The sequence below is a fragment of the Cnephaeus nilssonii genome, assembly GCF_951640355.1.
Source record: "Cnephaeus nilssonii genome assembly, chromosome: 5".
NCBI classification, from domain to species: domain Eukaryota; kingdom Metazoa; phylum Chordata; class Mammalia; order Chiroptera; family Vespertilionidae; genus Cnephaeus; species Cnephaeus nilssonii.
In genome coordinates, this window is record NC_137076.1 from 50,777,955 (window position 1) to 50,799,873 (window position 21,919).

General features: G+C 39.9%; 1 protein-coding gene across 1 annotated transcript in view; it reads left to right on the forward strand.

Moving 5' to 3' along the window:
* DCHS2 (dachsous cadherin-related 2) overlaps positions 1 to 21,919 on the forward strand; it is a gene marked incomplete at both ends in the record, with an annotated part of 195,288 nt that overhangs the window by 95,218 nt on the left and 78,151 nt on the right. Inside the window, one exon of the mRNA XM_079773298.1 lies at positions 10,131 to 10,322. Within this exon, the coding sequence (XP_079629424.1) occupies positions 10,131 to 10,322 (192 nt within the window). The remainder of the gene's footprint in view (positions 1 to 10,130; positions 10,323 to 21,919) is intronic.

Consider the following 21,919-nt stretch of genomic DNA (forward strand, 5'->3'; position numbering starts at 1 on the left):
TGGGACGTAACTGTGAAAAACAGAATTGGTCCCTGTGTGTGGGAGAAGATGAAAAACCATTGTGCTAGGAGCTCTACACCCATTATCTCATTTAAAACTCATAGTAGTCCCAAGAAGTAGCATGGAATTCAATCCTTGTCTTTTCACCAGTCTTATTACCCACTTTATCCTTGGTATAGAGCCCTGTTTTCTTCACCTTTCTCCAAATAGGCATATCCTTTTTTGGCCCTTGCCCAGTTCTCCCTCTAGGAATGAATTGTAATTGGTCTAAATGAATAATAATGGTATAATTAGCCTTGCTGAATAATTAGTTAAGTCTGTGTGGGCCATGCAATTCTGAGACTTGAGGGAGAAACTGGTGGGAACCTCTGGCGGGGGAGGTTTCTTGCTCTAAAATATGGATGCAAGGCAAACATGTTCTCCTTTCTACCTCTAGATATTATCATTAGCAAGTGATGTATGTGATGTATGGCAATCAACAGCAAACTTGGTCCAAAGTGGGAACCAAGCCCAAGAAAACAAGCTGATGCACCAAGCATGTGGTAGGCAGTGGATGGAATGAGGTGCAAGGACCTAAAACCTCGATGGGATTGTTGAGTTGCTGAATGAATCAGTCCTGGAATTGCTTCTCCCTCAAACTTCTTGACAAGGGTAATAATAAATGCCCTTACTGTTTAAGATGTTTCAGGTTTCAGTTACTTGCAACTGAAAGCATGCCCAGAGAGAGATTATTACCTTTCACAAAACTGAGGCACAGGGAAGGTAAGTCACAGGTCAAGCTCACTTAGGTGCAAAGAGGGAAAACCAGGTTTCAAAGCCAATCTGGCCTCTGAGAGGAGCCTTGTTCTTAGTCACCAGCTGTGGTACCGCTGCACTGATCCCAGCATTTCACTTCTATGTAAGTGGAATAGTGCTGACTTGAGTACATCCCGTTTCAAAAATGAATTGTGTTGCACTGTATTAGCCTGGATTGGAGGAAGATATTGGTGGCCCTAAGTTCTTTCTCGACTCTAGCCCCTTCATTAATAACCGTTACGGAGTAGCAGGAGAGAAATATGAGTGGGTCTTCTATCTTTGTGTTCCTCACAATGCTTTTACCTGTGAGTACAAAAGAAAGTTATGGATGGATATATAAGCCATGTTTTTAACTGCATGATAAATCTTACTTAGATTGATTCTTAAATTATTGGGTATGGCTATATCTGAGATCAACAAATTATCCCACACATGCGTCATAACTAATTTTTATGCGTTTAATGTGTCCTATCATCCTGGGACTACAAACAAGGCTAGCTTAATCATCTCTAATGCACCTTTATGGAGACACCACCAAACTATGGTGTATTTAAATCTGGGAGTCCCTGGACATGCTGTTGGGAGTGGTGAGGAGGTGCTTTGTACACTTCAGGGTGATGGAGAAGATCATTGTTCAAGTCAGAGTTAATGGTGGAATACTGGCTTGGCAGAACATTTCTGGGAATCTGGAAAGTTTAGACTGGCACATGCCATAATGAAAAACATTGCATGCTACAAAGCTTTGCTTAAAAGTACCTTTTAGTCATAGCCAGCCTTTAGATGGCATTCATGGCATTGGGATGTGGTAAACATTGTGAATATGCCCCCATGAGATCCAACAGCTAATTAAGTGAGGAGACACTGTTTGTTTTTTAAATAATCAGTTACTATCCTCAGCCTGTCTTTATCTCACCTGTATAAGTATTAAACTGTGAGGTCAATTAGTTTTCCCCCAAACAAAAGCTTTCAAGCCCAAATGTTGACTTGGAACATTGTGAGATGAGTTGAACACCATGTGAATGGGACTTGAGTCATCTGCAGAGAATCTAACTCGCAAGAAGTTGGCATTGCTTTTAATTCATTTTAGTTGCATGTTTTGAGTGATCTTTGGCCTCTCTTGGCCCAAAAATACCTCTTAAGTTTGCATTCCCTGGTCATTTATTATTCTTACAGCTGTTATACTTTACTTACTAGAGGCCTGATGCACGAGATTCGTGCCCTGGGAGGGGGGTGTTCCTCAGCCCTGCCTGTGCCCTCTCGCAGTCCGGCAGCCCTTGAGGGATGTCTGTCTGCCTCAGAGGCTGGAGAGGCTCCCGCCACTGCCGCTGCGCTCGCTAGCCATGAGCCTGGCTTCTGGCTGAGCAGCACTCCCCCTGTGGGAGTGCACTGACTACCAGGGAGCAGCTCCTGCATTGAGCATCTGCCCCCTGGTGGTCAGTGCGCGTCATAGGGACCGGTCGTTCCACAGTTCAGTGGATTTGCATGTTAGCCTTTTATTATATAGGATAACTCCATTTCTGTAGGATATTTGTTAAATAAATGTATTTTGTACTCTACTTAATTAAAAGACTAACAAAACTGCTAACAAAATGACATGAAATTCAGAAAGATGAAAATAAAATTCAGGAAAATGGGGCAGATGAAAGTGACATGATAGAGTAAGAGGGAGCGGGGAAGAATTTAGTCCATGGAAGTGGAGCATGCAAGATCACGCACATGCATTCAAGCTGGTCCAATTACCCAGAGGGACAAGATTCCTGTAATCTCCACATTAAGACATTCCTACTGCTTAGGAGAAGGTTGACTTTCCTGGAACTAAAGCCTGGGGGAATTGTTTTCCAGTAGGTCTTCCTAAAAGGGAACACTGAAATATAGTAGGATTTACCCTAAAGAGTGTGCTCACATAAATATACAGTTCTGTAAAAGTGTTTGAACCGGGGGCAGGGAGACAAAACAGTGCAGCCCACACTTCCATTAGATCTACACGCACTGTCTTCTCTTTTCCCTCAGGAAAGAAAGCTGCTAAATGGAGTCTCAGTTTCCAAACCTTAACATTTGCCAACTATGATATGATGCCTTTGCAGGTGTGAAAACAGCAGTAAACTACGTTTTTGTAAGTCAGAGTCCGTATTGGAACTTACAGCCTTAAGTTATATTGTGGATGTAACCTCGGTTGGCCTACCCTCTATTTGTCTTCTTGTTAGAATTTTTCAACTCCCTTTTCCCTCTTGACTTTAGAGTGCAACTGTTTGTGTTTATATCTGAGAGCACACCATTCCACTGGAAAGACCTCTGGGCATAAATTTAAGGTAGCTCTTTGTTTTACAAAACATGTACTAGAGAAATACAACTACAAAATAAAGATCACATGGTTCTAATTTATGGTATTCATTCACAAAGTAGACTGTGACACTTAAAATGAATTCTTTAAAAAATTCAACAACCAGCTCCCCTTTCTTTGAATCTGTGGGCTTTCAAGGTAACCTTTGTGGGTGGAATGGAGAGAAGGTAGCTCTTAAGATCACATAATATAGAAGAGATAGATAGATAGATAGATAAATAGATAGATAATCAGGCTCAATAGAAAATACTATTTCCAATAACATATTTAAAAAGTAAAGTTTGCCATGAGTACATCCCAAGAGAGAACACCTGCTAGGAGTTTGGGGTATATTCTTCAGATTTTATTTTCTCTGCAAATAATAACATTTATGTAACTCTACACAATAGTGTTCTCTCTTGAGTTAGGAAACTGGTCGAAAGGAAATAAACCTTACCTTTCGGCGGTCCCAAGAGTACCATGAGGCCCATCACCTTCATCTCCTGTCTTTCATGTTGAAGGACTACAGGTGTACAGGTGCTGGCAAGAATAATCATATCTGATTTTCTTCTGCTGTTGCATACACAGATGGAGCCACAAAACATGTAAAGTCACATTTTAAAAAAGGTTATTTATTTTATTTTTCAATTACAGTTTACATTCAGTATTATTCTGTACTAGAGACCCGGTGCATGAAATTTGTGCATGGGGGGGTGTCCCTCAGCCCAGCCTGCACCCTCTCCAATCTGGGACTCCTCGAGGGTAGTCAGACATCCCTCTCACAATCCAGGACTGCTGGTTCCCAACTGCTCACCTGCCTGCCTTCCTGATTGCTCCTAACCGCTTCTGCCTGCCAGCCTGATCACTTCCTAACCTCTCCTCTGCCAGCCTGATTGCCCCTAACTGCCTTCCCCTGCAGGCTTGATTGCTCCCAACTGCCCTCCCTTGCAGGCCTGGTCCCTCCCAACTGCCCTTCCCTTTTGGCCATCTTGTGGCGGCCATCTTGTGTCCTCATGGGGGCAGCCATCTTTGACCATGGGGGCAGCTATCTTGTGTGTTGGAGTGATGGTCAATTTGCATATTACTCTTTTATTAGATAGGATTAGTTTCAGATGTACAGCATAGTGGTTAGACAGTCATGTACTTTATAGGATGGCTCCCTCACTGCTTCAAATACCCACCTGATCCCACACATGGTTATTACAATATTATTGACTATTTTCCTATGCTGCAATTTATATATCTGTTAATGTAAATAATACTAGTAAATGATTAAAAAGAGGCCTTGAAACTCATGCAGTTAGAATTTGTGAAACGAAGTCATAATTTTTTCAGTTGTATCTGGAAGTAAAAGATAATGTGGCTATATTTTAGGCTACTTTTGTGTGTGTGTGTGTGTGTGTGTGTGTGTGTGTGTGTATGAATTATTACTTACCATATTAAGGTGAGTTGATTTTTTAATGTTAGTGTTGAGTCAACTAGTTTACTTAAAATTGCTTCCAGAATTTTTGTCTATTCTCTTGACATAAGATTATTATAAGTATCAACAGCCTAATTCAGATCACTGAAATTAGTTAATAAATCAGTGAAAGATGATTTTTAAGTTCCAGTCAGTGGATCAAAGACTGGCAATCTAATTTATATACCATAAATATTAGTTAATTATTCTTTAAGATCAGTATTTTACCTTTGAAGGAAGATTTGACCTAACACAGCGTCATGGGTGGAAAGCTCTGGATGAACAGTTCATGGGCTGTGGGAGTGGTTGACTCTGTTCCTCCAACTTTAACTTCTTTGTTAGGTACATTGGAGTGTTTTGGATTCTAGTTCTGTTTGAGTGTGTTTAAATATAAGGTAAAAGGATCTTCATAAAAGAGTTATTGCATCATGGCTACATAATTCTTTCTTATGGATGAATTATAATTCATTTAACAACTTTTATTGTTGGACATTTGGGTTCTTGAATAAATGATTCTACATTATGTATATGTATTTCATACAAATATCTGTCTACAGATACTCCAAGAAATATAATAATTAGGTAAAAGAGATGGAATATTTTTAGGTTTGGGAGAATGTTTACCATATGTATATGGTAAAAGCAAAGTTACTTTCTAGATAGGCTTTTAAAAATGATATACTTATATGCATAGCCAATGGACATGAACAATAAGGTGGTGAAGACCTGGGCGGGGGAGGGGAGGGGAGGGATGAGGTGGATAAGGGCTGGGTGGAGAGAGGGAAAATGGGAGACATCTTAAACTGTTAACAATTTAAAAAAAGAAAAAATATGAGTACATATTTATTTTATCATTGCCATCACTTAAAATATTATTTTTATGGTTTCCAATTTGCTATTACTTTAATAGTTCCCAAATCACTATTAATTTAATGGTTGCCAATTATTTTAAGGGTTAAATATATTTATTCTTCTATGAATTGTTTGTTCATGTCATTTACCCATTTTTTTTTGTATTAGGACATCAATATTTTTATTTTTTAAGGACTACTTTTATATTAAGGACATTAACTTTTTAATATATTTGTTGCAGATAATATACCTAATTTAAAACTTTAAGTATTTTTTGTATTTAGTGGAGTTTTACATTATGATATCCTCATTGTATTGATATTTTTGTGTGATTTTTGTCTATCTGTTTTAGTTTTGTAATTCCTTTCCAATGTAAGAATCAGCCAAATATTGCTATGTATATTCTTTTTGTGTTAAATGATTTCATTAGTTATATTTAACATATCTGTATAGATCTTATTTTGGTGTGAGGTTAATATCAAACTTGATTTTTTCCCCCATGTTCTTTGCCATCTTTCCCTAGCAACTTATGTGGATAAACCCACACTTCTCAGTGGTTTATGATGTTTTCTTTGTAAATATTTTAAAAAATTAGGTTTACCAGCATCTGTTTCAGGTCTTGTTTTCGTGTTCTACTGATCTGCCTGCCAATTCTATTTTTAGATCAGACTCCCTTAATTGTTTACTTTGTAAGACTACACAGGACAAGTTATCCCTTACTCCCACCCATTGGTCCCCTTTCACAAAATTTCCTTTGGTTGCTTTTTGGGGGGAGGGGGGAGCAATAGGTAGTAGAATTAGTTGTTTCTTAATCCCATTCTTTAATTAAGGCTATACAAACATGTTATCAGAACAGTAACTTTTTACTATAATTTGAGAATATATAATTAGTTTATTCATTTAACAGCTCTATCAGTTTCTCTGAAAATACATTTTAAAAGGTGAAAATGAAACACAGTTCTGTTACCAACCACTGAATAGTTTCACATGCTTAATATAATTATTTTTCTTTTGCTTGTTTTAGCATTTTGTATTTTATCTTATGATAGTACAGCTTGATTAATAGGATTACATTTCAGGAATAAAAAGTTATTCCTCAATGAGTATTTGGTGGGTATTATGAAATATATTGTTCTTTTGTTATTGTTTTTATTTAGTTTTCATTTCTGAACTAGAGGCCTGGTGCACAAAATTTGTGCATGGGGCGGGGTGGGGGCGGGGAGGGTACCTCAGCCCGGCCTGCACCCTCTCCAGTCCGGATGGAATGGGGTCTAAACCGGCAGTTGGACATCCCTCTCACAATCTGGGACCACTGGCTCCTAACTGCTCACCTGCCTGCCTGCCTGATCACCCCTAACCACTCTACCTGCTGGCCTGGTTGCCCCCTAATTGCCCCCCTACCAACCTGGTCGCCCCCTGACTGCCCCCCCTACCGGCCTGGTCACCCCCTAACTGCCCCCCTGCTGGCCTGGTCGCCCCCAACTGCCCTCCCCTGCAGGCCTGATCACCACTAACTGCCCTCCCCTGCACGCCTGATCGCCCCCAACTCCCCTCCCTTGCAGGCCTGGTCCCCCCCAACTGCCCTCCCCAGCAGGCCTGGTCACCCCTAACTGCCCTCCCCTGCTGGCCATCTTGTGGTGGCCATCTTGTGTCCACATGGGGTGGTCATCTTTGACCACATGGGGGCAGCCATATTGTGTATTGGAGTGATGGTCAATTTGCATATTAGGATTTTATTATATAGGATCTTAAACTAGACTCTATAATCCAGCAAGACTTGGAAGAGGATAAGGAAAATATGGAACCCATACAAATGCAGTAAGAGCACAAAGCTTATAGGATATTGCAAGCAGGTAAGGATGTGGGGTGCTCTCCTGAGCTACAGAAGGAATGCTCTGATGGTTAAGATAAGATGCAAGTCGATTTGTTAGAGTTGTCCACAGTGGGCAATGCCCACCACAGGCAATGTGTGTGGACTGAAAAGAGAAGTGGTCCAAAGACTGAGATCCAGGGGGCTATTGTGTTCAGAGGCCAGGAAGAGAACTCAGCCAGTAAAGGAAATTTAGGGATAGGAAAAGAAAGAGAGTTAGAGTGTTGTGTCTGATGAGTAAGTTTTTCAATAAGAAGGAGATGACTAACTGTGTTAGAAGCTGCTGAATTGTATAAAAAATAAGAACTCAGCCTTGATGATTAGTCTTGGTAAGACATAGGTTGTTGGTGAAGTTGCCAAAATTGTGTTCAGAGAGTGGCGTACTTGCATATGGAGACCATTCGTTTTGGTCCCAATGCTGAATCCAACTTTTCACTGGAATATTTTAATCCTGTTTTAACTGTAAGATCAGTGCTTTGCCAAGTGCTTCAAATGTAAAAGTTATTTTGTGATTTCTTTTCCTTTTTTTCTTTCTTTTTTTTGAAGTTCTATGTGTGGGTGTGTTGTGCCAATAACTGTTTCTTCAAACAAACTGTTATATGCTCATGGATATAGCATATAATTTTGGAAATTATAATAAGAAAAAAATTAAAGTGAGTTACTTAATTTGAAATGTAATCTAAAGTGCAGCCACTTTTCTCTAGGACTTTTTTTTTTGGGGGGGGGGGGCGGGGGATCTCTGAGGCTTTTCTATAAACATCACTGAATTAAATGATGTGATTGATACTATATCACCCTATGACTTTGGGTTGGCTTTTGGGGTTGGGTGCTAATGTAATTGCTGAGCAAGTGACCTCCAACAGAGCTGCCCAGTTGTTGAAGAGAAGACCTTCCTAAATGGGGATAGGAGTATTCTGATGAGGGAAATGCATATATAATTATTCCACTGGTGGAACATGCAAACATGCTTTCAAGAGACAGTGTTCTCAATCTGTCTCCTGTCTCCTGTCTCCATGACACATTCATATGGAGGAATCCTTACCCAGATGTAAAAGGAATATCTTTTATTTAATACTTAAGGAAATTATAAAGATTCTTTAAATTTAGGAAGCTAATGATGATGAGAGAGATATTTTGCATTTTTATAACATCTCCATTAAATTTGTTGAAGATCAGGCTAAGGGAGAACACTTCTGAGTCGGAATAATTTTAAAATTAAATCATCAAGGTAGACTGAGATTGAAATAAGGAACATGGGATGGCACCGAGAGTGCTTGAATGTGGCTCTTTGAGTAGATTCAGGGGTAAAACCTCTGGAGCTCTAGGTACCTCTTTTAGCACCATAAGATTATGATGATAAGTGCTGATGAGACACTTCTCTGTTTTTTTTATTTAAGCAACTATCTCAGAAGAAAGGACCCACTGAGCTTATCTACTAAACAATATTTCCTCTTGAAGATTTGGAAAAGCCATTTCTATTTTACTTAAATTGCCTACATTTTATGTGTCATCAATGGCTATTGGGAAATATAGACCTTAATGATGCCAAGTTAATTATAGGTGTTTAATACCAAATATTAGTAGGAGGACTATGTTGTTCTGGACTATTAGGTTAGTATTTTGGGGAAGTTGAGTAAAAACAGGGAGGAATACATTCTTTTTTATGATCCGGAAACTCAGAATCTGAATTACTAACATAAATTGACATCAGTACTCTTGTCCCACTTTTGACTCCTTATATTTTGCTTTGCCAAAAGTCCAGATGAGAAAAAAGTGGAAATAAGGAAACTTGTTTTATGTGAGCTAAATTACTTGTTAATATGTGCTATTAAAGGCTGAGAATGAGTTTTAGAATTTGAAAGTTCATTGTACTTATTATCTTCCAATCAAGCCAAAGTTATTGAGAATACCATATGGTTTTAAAAGATATATTTGGTGTCTTTGGGAACTGGAGGATACTAAATCATCAACAGCTGCCAGAATGGAACAGACCAAATGTACTTGGAATTTCGTCCTTTGTAGTGGGGAAGTTTGTGGGTTTCCTGGTTCAGCCCATCTGATGAGAAGAATAACTCACAAACATGTTAGCTAGTTGCACAGGATGAAATTTTGCCAGAGAATATGATAGATGAGAGCGAAGATAAATTTAAAAGACTGTGTCATTAGTTGAAAAAAATTAAAGACAATTAAAGAGGGAAGTAATATTGCCAATTGTTAAGAGTTCCATCAGGTGCAGGGGTTCTCAACCTAGGAATTATTTATATTTGGGCCAGATAATTGTTTGCTGTGGGGTCTGTGCTGTGTATTGTAAGATGTTTAGCAACATGTCTATCTTCAACCACTGGATGCCAGCAACATCCTCTCTCCAGATGTGACAATCAAAAATGTCTCCAGACATTGCCAAGTGTCCTCATGAGGCAAACTTGCCCCTGACTGAGAACCACTCGGCTAGACTACACAATATCCCCAGAATCAAGTTGTTAGCATGTAGATGTTTTTAAAATCTTGAGATTGGGTAAGATCAGTTAGATGTAGTGAGAGGAATAAGGAGGCAAAAAGACCAAGGACTGAGCCTCAAGGAACTCAAACTTTCAGAGGTCCCATGAAAGCATAGGAATGTGCAAAGGAGACTGAAAAGGAGAGATCACAAAGGGAGGAGGAGAGTGGGGAGAGTTGTCACAGAAGGTAAGAGGAGAGAACATAAAACTAAAGCCTACACTCGGTGAATAGCTGTGGGGGTTACTCGGTTGTGCAAATCATGGTAGTAATTCTTGACCAACTGAAAAGTGATGCTCGCATTTCTATTTCCTCACCGGCCAACTCCTGTCTCATAGGTAAAAGCATCTGATGCGGATGCAGGACTCTATGGCTTGGTCGAATATTCTCTTTATGACGGATTTCAAAGCTACGAAGCACCTCGAGCCTTCCAGATTGACCCACATGATGGGAAGATCTGTGTTTCTCAAGATATTGACAGGGAAAGGGACCCAGCCACCTATGATCTCTTGGTGAAAGCAAGAGATGGGGTAAGTCTTTGTGTATGAAATTTTAAACAGACTAAAAAATGAACCACTATGTATACATTACAGAGTACCAAGGATTGTCAATGGCCAATACTGTTTCATAAATCACTACTTCTTTCCCTTTGCTAGAGAATTTCAAATCAAACACCAGACATTATATTATTTCATCCATAAATAGTTTAATAATATCTCTAACAGGTAAGGATTTAAAAAAACATAACTATAACAAATTAACACTAATTAATTAATATCTAATATGTATTCCATTAAATTTTTTTGGAGTATCCAAAAATGTCTTTTAATAGTTTGCTTACTTGAATCAAGATTCAAATAAGTTCACAATTTCATTTCATCACGATCTTCCTTAAGTTTCAATCTATGATAGTTAGCTTCCCACCCCCTTACCTTTTCTCTTAGGATATTTATTTTTTTGGAAAAAATCAGGTCATTTGCCCTTTAAATTTTCTACATTCTGAACATGGCTGATTCTATCCCTGGGATTCATTTACAATGTTCTTTTATCATATTTCCTACAACTGTCATTTAGAGCCAGAGGTGATGCTGTGAGCTTTTTATTGCATCAGCAGACACACATCATTATTTCATTACGGGTAATGACATGGTGATTTTTGATTTCTATTATTCTTTTGCACTTATTTTCTAGAATCTTCAACTAAAAATAAAGTGCTCTCATTAACTAGTTGATTACCCTGCAATATAATTCATACAGTAAAAGGCAAATTATACTTGATTATTTCTCTTTATTTTATCAGCTTTTAGAATATTGAGTTGGTGCATTTGCCATCTCCAAAGAATACTAATGATGTTTTTTTCTAGTTTTATTATGAAGTCTTGGATTTTAATATATTTGATCTGTTTCATACATTGCCCACCTTATCCTTTCTGATGTCCATATTGACCCATCAGTGAAGGAAACTTCAAATTGGCTCATATGTCTTTTTTTTATTTTTTGCAAACTTTTAAATTGACATTTTTTAAAAAAAGCAGATAAGTGTGTAAATCATAAGTACATCTTATAGGATTTTTACAAAATGACAACATGCATGGAAGCAGAAAAAGAAACATTACCAGTGCCTTGGAAGCTTCTCTCTTGACTTCTTGCTGTAACTATCCCTTCCACCCTCGTACCCTTTAAGAATAATCATTATTGACTCCTAATACCAAACATTATTTGCCTATTTTTAAACTTTCAGTGAATGGATTTATACAGTATGTGTTTTTGTTGCTTTTGCTCAACATCATTTGTAAGAATCATTCATGCTATTGTGTACAGCAATAGTTCACTCATCCTCATTGGATTATAGTATTCTTTTCTGTGAATTCACAATAATATTTATCTATTCTATAATTGAACATAACCATTTTTATTACAAATAGTGCTTCATGAACTATCTCATACATGTAATTTGGTGAATAAACATAAGCATTTATAGTGAGTATATATTTAGGCATGGAATTGTTAGACCATAAGAAAGCCAAACAACTTTTCAAAATGATTGTACCATTTATACTCTCATCAGTAAAGTACGATAATTTCATTTTCTCCACATTGTCCCAAACATGTTACTTTTTAAAAATGCTGTGCATTTAGATGTTATTTATTTATTTATTTTTTAGTATATTGTTATTGATTTTAGAGAGGAAGGGAGGGGGAGAGAGAGAATCATTGATCGGCTGCCTCCTGCACACACCTATTGGGGATTAAGCCTGCAACCGGGCATGTGCCCTTGATCGGAATTAAACCTGGGATCTTCAGTCAGCAGGCCAAGGCTCTAGCCACTGAGCCAAATCAGCTAGGGCCATTTGTTATTTAATCTCTTTTTAATTATAGCAATGCAGGTACCTATGTAGTGGTATAGCACATTGGGGACTTTGCATTACCTTGAAGAATGATAAATAGAGTACATTTTCAAATGTTACTGGCTATTTGTTTAGCTTGTTTTGTGAAGTGTCTATTCAATTCTTGACCCATTTTTTTCTTTACCCATTTTTTATTGTACTGTTGGCTTCTTATTGTTTATTTATTAATTCTTTATATTTTTGGCATTCAAGTTCTTTCTTGGAAATATTTGTTGCATATATCTTCTCCCATTCTGTGGCTTGCCTTTCACTCCCTTATTGGTGTCTTTTGCGGAACAGAAGCTTTTAATTCTAATAAAGCTCAGCTTATCTATATGTTTCCCTTTACAACTGTCCTTTAAAGAAATATTTGCTTATCCTAGGTACAGAAGAGTATTCTCTTTTGTTTTCTTCCAGAAACTTTATTGTTTTACCTTTTACATTTATTTTTTTCAATATAGTGGGAGGGAAGTTTATTTTTTCCAGTATGGATATTCAGTTGACCCAGCATCCTTGGCTAAAATGATCATTCTTTCCTCACTGCACTGAAGTATCACTTTTGTCATGAATCATGTGACTGTGTATGTATGTGTCTATTTTTTACTTACTTGTCTAACTTTGTACTAGCGCCATACTCTTTTAATTTTTTTAATCTTTATAATAGGTCATGATTAATGTATTCTTTTAGCTTTGTTCTTCATTTTCAAGATTGCCTGGGCTATTCCTGACCATTTACACTTCCATGTACATTTTAGAAACAGCTTGTCTAATTTCCATTACATTGCAGCAAAGATAGCCTACTAGACACACCGTTTTGTACTTTTTCTTTTCACTAAGTCTATTTTGGAGATTTTCTTTGTTACTGACTACTCCCTTAGGTAGATGGGTACTGCTAACACCTTTCTGGTCTAATCCTTGTCTTTTGAAATTAATGAGAGAATTTGCCTACTTACGATATAAGTCAATGAGGAAAAATGAGTGTGAATATATTTATTACAAGTAAACATGTATAAACTAACATGAAAGTAATCAGTAAAATTACTGTGAGCTATTACTATATTCAGTAAAATTACTATGATCTATTTGGTTAGATTTTATCAACCCCTGACTATGTGATTGCAGGAATCCTTGAGTCTATGTAAGAAAACATGTAGTAAACAAAAATAGGAGTAAACAGAGGAGTTTAGGTTAATTCAAGTCTCTGTGATTGTTTAAAACTCAACATATGTGCACACAAATATTTACCCAAAGCTTCAGAAATATAGTCTCAATAGATTTTAAGACAATTATAAAAGGCCATCCTAGGATTGAATAGCCAGTTAATTCCAATACTATAGTAGTCGAACATCTGTTTCTAATTAGTTGGTTTCAGATGACTTTGTAAAAGTGTGCCTATTTATCTTAATAGAAATAAGATAATTTGATGCCAGAAAATTTTTTACTGATAAAAAAAAGCAGTGCACTAATTAGGATTATTGGCAGAGGAATAAAAAAATCCACCCAGATATTTAATTTAAACCTCCTTTCTTCTTTCTGTTTTTATATTGAACCTACGCTGCAGACTTACTCTATGGAAAGGCCTGCCTTTCCTCAGTTTACCAGTCTTTATGGCAACATTCAAGTACATCTTTAACCACAAAGCTTTCCCAGCTTGAACAAAGGGGATGCATTTTCCCCCCAGCCAAAAGGTATTTTCTTTTCTAGATAACTAAGAAAGTGTTTACAGTCTGTGTAGCAGCTTCTGATAGCTTTTAGAAATCAAACAAGAAACATTCTACAGGGTGGTGATTGCTATGGTCTGAATGTTTGTGATGCTCCAAATTCATATGTTGATGGTTTTAGAAGGTGGGGCCTTTGGAAGGTCACCAGGGTGGAGCCCTCTTGAATGGCATTAGTGCTCTAATAAGAGACCCCACAGAACTCCTTAGCCTCTTCCCTCATCTAAGGGCACAGCTGGAAGTTGGCAGTCTCTGGGCCATGCTGGCACCTTGACCTTAGACTTCTAGCTTTCAGAACTGTGAGAAATAAACTTCTGTCGTGTATTAATCTCCCAGTTATGGTATTTTGTTAAAGCAGTCTGAACGAACAATGATGTATATGAATCATAATATTCTTGTGTAAAAACTCCTTGTTTTGTAGAAAGAAAATCCTCCAACAAAGCACAACCTAGTCTAGATCAGTGGTCGGCAAACTCATTAGTCAACAGAGCCAAATATCAACAGTACAACGATTGAAATTTCTTTTGAGAGCCCAATTTTTTAAACTTAAACTTCTTCTAACACCACTTCTTCAAAATAGACTCGCCCAGGCTGTGGTATTTTGTGAAAGAGCCACACTCAAGGGGCCAAAGAGCCACATGTGGCTCGCGAGCCGCAGTTTGCCAACTATGGGTCTAAATTATTAGAACAGAGACATCCTTCCTGCAGATACTTCATATTCAAGGTGTTATCCTCCTGATAGGTGATTCATCATAAGCCCAGCCCTGGCACAGATGGGAACTGGTCTGCACCCTGCCAGGTTTAACGTAGGTTTCATTATTATTTAGGCATGAGTAAGGAGCCAATTGCTATATTTACAACAATTTTTTATATTCACAGATCCCCAGAGGAGGCACCAAGGGAGGGAGTGTGTGTACACAAGGGAAACCTGGGGTCAGGAGTCAGAGGGAGAGAGGAAACACTTCAGGCAGGGGTTTCCAAGGGAAGGAAGGGGAGAGGCAGAATAAGCAGGCTTATGATTGGCCAGTTTGAATAGGTTCAGTGGAATCTTGGGCATAGAAGCTGCCTCTAGTTATCTGGTACTTGACTGTGGAGTGATTAGGGTAGGTGCATTGTGTCCTGGAGTGTGAAATCCCATAAAGGCTGTGGTTGAGGTGTGGGCTCTGGATTGGTTGGTTTGCATTTGAAAAACATGTTCACCTGATCCTGGTCAGTTCTTCCAGGATCAGAAGGCCCCAGATGTCAAAGTACCAAGACACAGAAAATAGAATACATGACCAATACACTGCTCTGGTGCAGAGTCCCCTGGAAGAGGAAGGAGAGGAAGGCAAAGGGCTCACCAGAACTTCTGGTAGAAGTAAGACTATGCAAAGGAAGCTCTTTGCAGCTGCCTTGTTTCACTCCAATTTATTGGAAATAACACCCAGTGATACTGAGGGAATTCACTACTCAATGGGTAACTGTTGGCCCAGGGTAGCATCATAAATCATCAAAGAAAGCTTTTCGCATAACATTGGTTACTTTCAGCAACTTCTTTTTTGTGTCAAGCCCCATGTGGCCCCATACAAGCTTCATTCAGTTCTGCTCAGTCCTGGGCAGATAGTCCTCATGCTCCTCTTCAGGCGCCACCAACATGCACTCTTCCTCTTCCCCACTTCCCTCTCTGGTGTCATCATCTTTCTCATATTCATTTCCTCATTTTGCATCTTCTATCTCCTCTTCCTTCTTTTTCAAGTTTACCTCCTCCAGATGCTCTTGAGTGTTTGGATCCATCTCCACCACCGTCTTCCACTCTTTCATCAAGTCATCGAGGTGAACTGCTTCAATCATACTCCTGCAAACATAAAGCAGCTCGTGTTTCATGGCCAGTACAGAACTGGAGTGAGAACTAGGCTCTATTAGAGGGCCACTGGCTTGTCAGAATCACCTTCCTCTTTCCTGGTGTCTGGGGCAGAGGGTACATGTTCATCGGTGATCAGAGTTGCATCCTCTGTGGCCACCACTTTGACTGCCTCCAAGAGCTCTAAGGTGCCAGCTTCCCCACATTCCTGCTCGTCATCTCCTTCAGGCTGCACTTCTTTTGGCCTCACCTATATTTTCTCTTTTCTGACCTAGGCCCCTTTAGCTAGCCCACAAACCAGCAGTTCTTTGCGGTGTCCTAGAATACAGGTCATTAAAGAAGTTGTCCTCCGGGCTTTTTTCCTCTTACTCACCACAGACACCCCTGAGGAGCAGTGACTGATGGTTCCAGGCCATAGCCACTGAAATGCCAGAGGTTGAGTACGCTCTGTGCCCCATGATGTAATCTGAGTCCACACCCATTTGCCTTTCTTTCCTTCCTCGGTCTTGAGTCAGAACATATCTGAACGCAGGGTGAGTTTGTCCACCTTAGTTGACTGTTTCCAGTAGCCTCCATAGATGATTATGCTCCCCTGGGGAGTGGTGGACATTTGGCAGCCCAGTCTGGGTGTTGTCCCAGTTCCTCATGGGGACAGCTTGCTCCACATGAACGTGTCCAGGTTGATGGCATACATGTCATTGTAGGGATGTAATCCCTTATACACTCATGGAAATACCAAAGTAATTAGCTGTGTCTTCCAGGCTACCATCCAATACCCACAATGACCTAAAGAATCCCCTATTGATTTGACTTACTCCTAGGTTTTGGTCACCAAATGCAGGGCACTTTAAAGATCCGTGTAATAAAGAGGATCAATTCATCTGTCTCAGTCAGCGTGGATGAAGATGGGGACACGGTGTTTCTATAGTCTGTCTTGTTAGCATCTAGTGTCTGGAAATGGGCTCAGAGCTTCAAGGCCTCCTCCTTCTGCAGTGTTTGGACACCTTCTTCTCCATTTTGGTGGCCTTCTTCTCCTTCTTTCCCATCCTGTGGGTCCAGGGAGGTGCAGGGAGGTCAAGGAGAGAGTTACACATGCAGCCCACCTGCAAACAGGTTCTCCTGAGGGCATGCCTGGCCATGCATTTCATAAAGAAAGGGAGAGAGATAGAAACATCAATGATGAGAGAGAATGATTGATCAACTGCCCCCTACACGCCCCTACTGGGGATCAAGTCTGCAACCCAGGCATGTGCCCTAACTGGGAATTGAACAGAGACTTCCTGGTTCATAGGTCAGTGCTCAACCACTGAGCCACATGGCTGGGCTGGCCATGCATTTTTAAAGAGAAAATTTAGAAGAGTTGTCCCTATCCCTTCAAATAAGGTTTTTAACCACTTCCTAACCTTCACCTTGTTTGGACCTAAAACTGCCTTCAATGTTTGTCTTAAAATGTATGAGAGCAAGCAACATAAGACTGTGTGTGTGTGTGTGTGTGTGTGTGTGTGTGTGTGTGTGTGTGTTCCGATGTGCAGTGTTTATTCTGTTGTCTGCATATTTATACATTTCTTCTGTGATGAACTGTGTATTTCTACAAGGTGAAGTCTGCATCTGTCATGATTGTTGTGTGCAATATCTACCAGCAGCATATGTCTCTAATCAGAAAGGTTAGCAAAGATGAATATGACAATGTTGACAATGACTGGATAGGCTGTCCTTTAAATACAATCTAGACTGGGTCAGAAGACTAAATTAACTCAGACAGATATTTTAAGTTCAAAATAGTGGATTCTAGGCCATAGTAAATTTATTTAAAACAATGAACTATACTTTGACAAAAGACTTTTAACTTCACAGAATTGCCTTGAGAGTTTGTGGTTTTTCCTCTGATCCTTTCTCTTCCTAACGCATGTCTTGAAAGCTCTTTGGAAGAAAATTGCTGAGAACCCATTTGCTGGTGGTTACTAAGATATTTATCTGTCAAAAGAAGAATTTTTTCTTATAAAATACCTAGCTGTTCTGGGCTTCTTTTCTATTTATTCTTGTGATGACTGTCAATATTTTAAAAAATTCAATCACTCCTCCTATTTTACTGGTATCACTTCTGAAATAACCTATTTTTTGCTGCTACTGTTGCTGCTATTTATCTCACTCATAGAAGCCATGAGGACGTTATAAAATCATACAATGGAAACAAATAATTGGATTACATTGGAATCAAGAGGGTTTTCACAATAAAGACCTATAATTTAATTATTCCATGATTTACCTAATTCCTGTTTCCTTTTCCCATTTATTTTCATTAAGTGAATGTCTCCTTTTTGTTATATATGTCTATTAACATTCTATTTCTATTTTCTGTGACATCCTGAATTCTGTAGCTGAAATATGTGTCTGAGATAAAGCTATTTCATCTCTATCTCACTATTCCAGGCTTAGGGCAGGGATGGGGCAAACTAGCAATATAGAAAGTGAATTGATTTAGCCCTTCACCATTACATGCATTCATGATAAAAGTTGGCTATTATTTGTGCTACATGGTTTGTGTGTAAAGCAGATAGATCTTTAAAATAAAAGCAAACTTGCTAAATAAGAAGGCACATTCATTTTTTTCTTTTTACTGCAGCTTTATTGAGATATAATCCTATATAATGAAAGGCTAATATGCAAATTGTCCCCTCAACCTGTAGTTCAACCAGAGGGCAGGGCCAGCTGGCTGACCACCCGCAGCCTCTCCCCCGGCTGGCACAGCCTGATCGGCCTGATTGGGGTGGGCCGGCCAGACCCTACCTGTACACGAATTCATGCACTGGGCCTTTAGTTAATAAATAATATTGTATGTATTTAAGGTGTTCAGCTTGATGTTTTGATTATACATATGCATTGTGAAATGATTACCACAATCAAGAAATTAACATATACATCAGCTCACATACTGAGTGGTGAAATTCCTCAAGATCTCAGCAAATTTGAGTTTAGTATTATTAACTTCTAGAGGCCTGGTGCATGAAAAATTCATAAACTGGAGGGGGGTTCCCTCAGCCCGGCCTGCCCCCTCTCACAGTCCAGGAGCCCTCAGGGGCAGGAGGCAACCCAGCAGTCAGGGGAAGGCGACGCCTCCATCACACCTCTGCTGCTGCCACTGCTGGCAGCGCAAGCCTCAGCAGGCCCTGGTTACCTGAGCCTCAGGTGTCCCTGGGCAGCTGAGCAGCCGCCATTCGAGGCTTGTCTGCGCCTCAGGCATTGGCTGGGCAGGCAAGCCTCGAATGGCAGCTGCTCAGGGCCGGCCCTGGGAAGCTGGGGGGCTGAGGGGACTAGGGGACTCTGGAGGCAGGCGCACAGAGTGGCCAGACCCACCTGGGGGCGGGCCTGGCTGTGCTGCGTGCCTGCCGCCCTGGTGGGGCTGAGGGGACTGGGCATCTCCATCTTGTGACTGTGGGCGCCCCCATCTTTGAGGGCATGGCAATCAATTAGCATATTCCCTCCTTATTGGCTGTGGTGCTGCCATTTTGTGAGGGTGTGATGGTCAATTTGCATATTCCTTCTTTATTAGATAGGATATCACTATGCTGTCCATCAGGCTTCCATAACTTATTCATTCTGCCTAACTGAAATTTAGGTTACAAATTTAAAATTAAAATTATTTTAATTTTAACAGATTATGTTATCTCACTTTCCAAAACATATTCAAGTGCTTATTGCTATCTTACATTTCATTGACTCCCACCCCCACCCCAGTTTAAGGAATAAGCCTTTGCCCAGTTGCTCAATTATTTTTTAGCTAAATTGTCTGAACTATGTCTCAAATTGATTGTTTATAATTCTCTAATATACTATCAGAACCAATCCACAGTGTCTTCAATATCACTTTACCTCATTCTTATCTCTAAAGTTTAAGCCTGCTATCCATCCATTATCCTCCATATTCTTATCCTCATCCTTCTTTTTTTCATCCTTTAAATTGAATTAATCTCCTACCTACCTTCTTTATCCTCCCAAGCTCTCCTACCATGGCCTCTGGAATTCATAGCCCATCATTTAGCCAACTCTCTATAAAATCAGCCTGGTCTATGACTACTCCTTTATCTTCTTGCCCTGATTCAAACAGTTCTTCCCTTAAGATACCAACCCCTCTCTGACTCTTTTACAGAGAAACTGACATTCTGCTAAATCAGAAGCTGGGAGTGAGGTGTCCAGGTGGATGCACTCCCTGTTGCCCATTGCAGCATCCCGATCACTTTGACTACTTTCTCCATCAAAAACCAATTCATACCCGGCCAGTGTGGCTCCCTGGTTATGATTAGACTAGAGGCCCTTTGCAGGAAGATTCCTGCAAGAATAGGGCTTCCTGAGGCCGGAGCGAAGCAGAGAAGGGAGCGAAGCTGCCTCACTCCCTCCCTTCTCCACTGCCTCGCTCCCTCCCTTCTCCACTGCCTCACTCCCTCCCTTCTCTGCCGCTTCCCTCCCTTCTGCAGCGCTTGGCTTCCTTCTATGCTGTCTTCAGTCTTTGCTCCTTTCCTGTGTATGCAAATTAACCTCCATCTTTGTTGGGTTAATTTGCATATCCACTCATGATTGGCTGGTGGGTGTGGTGGAGGGACGGTCAATTTGCATGTTTCTCTTTTATTAGTGTAGATTCCCAGTCAGGGCACATGCCCAGGTTGAGGGCTTGATCCCCAGTAGGGGGAGTGCAGGAGGCAGCTGATCAATGATTCTCCCTCATTATTGATGATTCTTTTTAAAAAAATATATTTTATTGATTTTTTACAGAGAGGAAGGAAGAGGGATAGAGAGTTAGAAACATTGATGAGAAAGAAACATTGATCAGCTGCCTCCCGCACACCCCCTACTGGGGATGTGCCCGCAACCAAGGTACACGTCCTTGACCAGAGTCGAACCTGGGACCTTTCAGTCCGCAGGCCGACGCTCTATCCACTGAGCAAAACCGGTTAGGGCTTATCATTGATGTTTCTATCTCTCTCTCTCCCTCTTCCTACCTCTCTGAAATCAATAAAAATTATATTTTGTAAAAAACAATTCACATTTGAAATTCTTATTTCAGGCTATACCATGGACATTGTTGTTGCCATCATATTCTCAACATCCTTGTCACTCTGGACCTTTACACCATACTCACAGTCTTCCTCTCCACCATTGTTCCCTCTCAAACACTTCAATGTCCACTGATAGAACAACCCCAAGCCAGTCTGCAGTGCCCTCTTATTTCACTCCACCTGGGTACCTACTGGTCATTTAGGTTTGCTGAAGATAGATAGCCAACCTGCATCTTGAGCATACAGGCTAGATAGAACTTCCATTGTTTGCATTAATTTGTTGCTGGCATGGCCCTGGCACTGTAATTCAACTTAGAACAAGGAAAATCACATTTTTAATTTATTTTATTTATTGAACTTAGAGAAAGAAGAAAGGAGGGGGTAGGAGAGAAGAGAAGAGTGGAGAGAGAGAAACATTTGTTGTTCCACTTGTTTATGCATTCACTGGTTGATTCTTCTATGTTCCCTGACTGGGGATCGAACCCCCAACCTTAGTGTATCAAGATGATGCTCTAGCAAACTGAGCTAACTGGCTAGGGCTAAAGATGTATTTCTTAACTTAGTTTTAGTCCCCAAAGTCTGAGATATATGGGACCTCAGAGCCTGAGAGTCACTTTCAGATCCATCCTTAATGTCATCCCAAACAATACTCTTTCTGGCCCTCCTGGCCCTCACATGAGCTTCCTGCAGACCTCCACTGTAGCAGTCCTCCTTTCCTCTCCTGCCAAAACTTATTTCCCACTGCCTTTCCTCCTCAGTGCTTCTCTGCCATAGAAAAAGAAAAAAAGATGAAGAGAAAGAGAGCAAGAGAAGGGGGAGGCTGAGTGAGTGAGAAAACCCAGGCTGTGACTTACCAAGGATTTTTGTCAAAGATGAAAGTATCAAAATGTGCCAGATACAAATGGTGCTTTAAAGTAGGAACATATGTTTCACTTTAGAAAAGTGAAAACTACAGAGGATTATTTTCTTCTATTGTAGCCTCTCCCCTTCTTCTTGTTTTGAGATGAAGGGGACACAAAATAAACAGTATCAGATCCACTTCTCCCTATTTTATGTAGTATATTACTTTTCTAAAATTTGAAAAATTCAGAATTCTGAAACAGATCTGGCCCCAAATATTTAGGATTACTA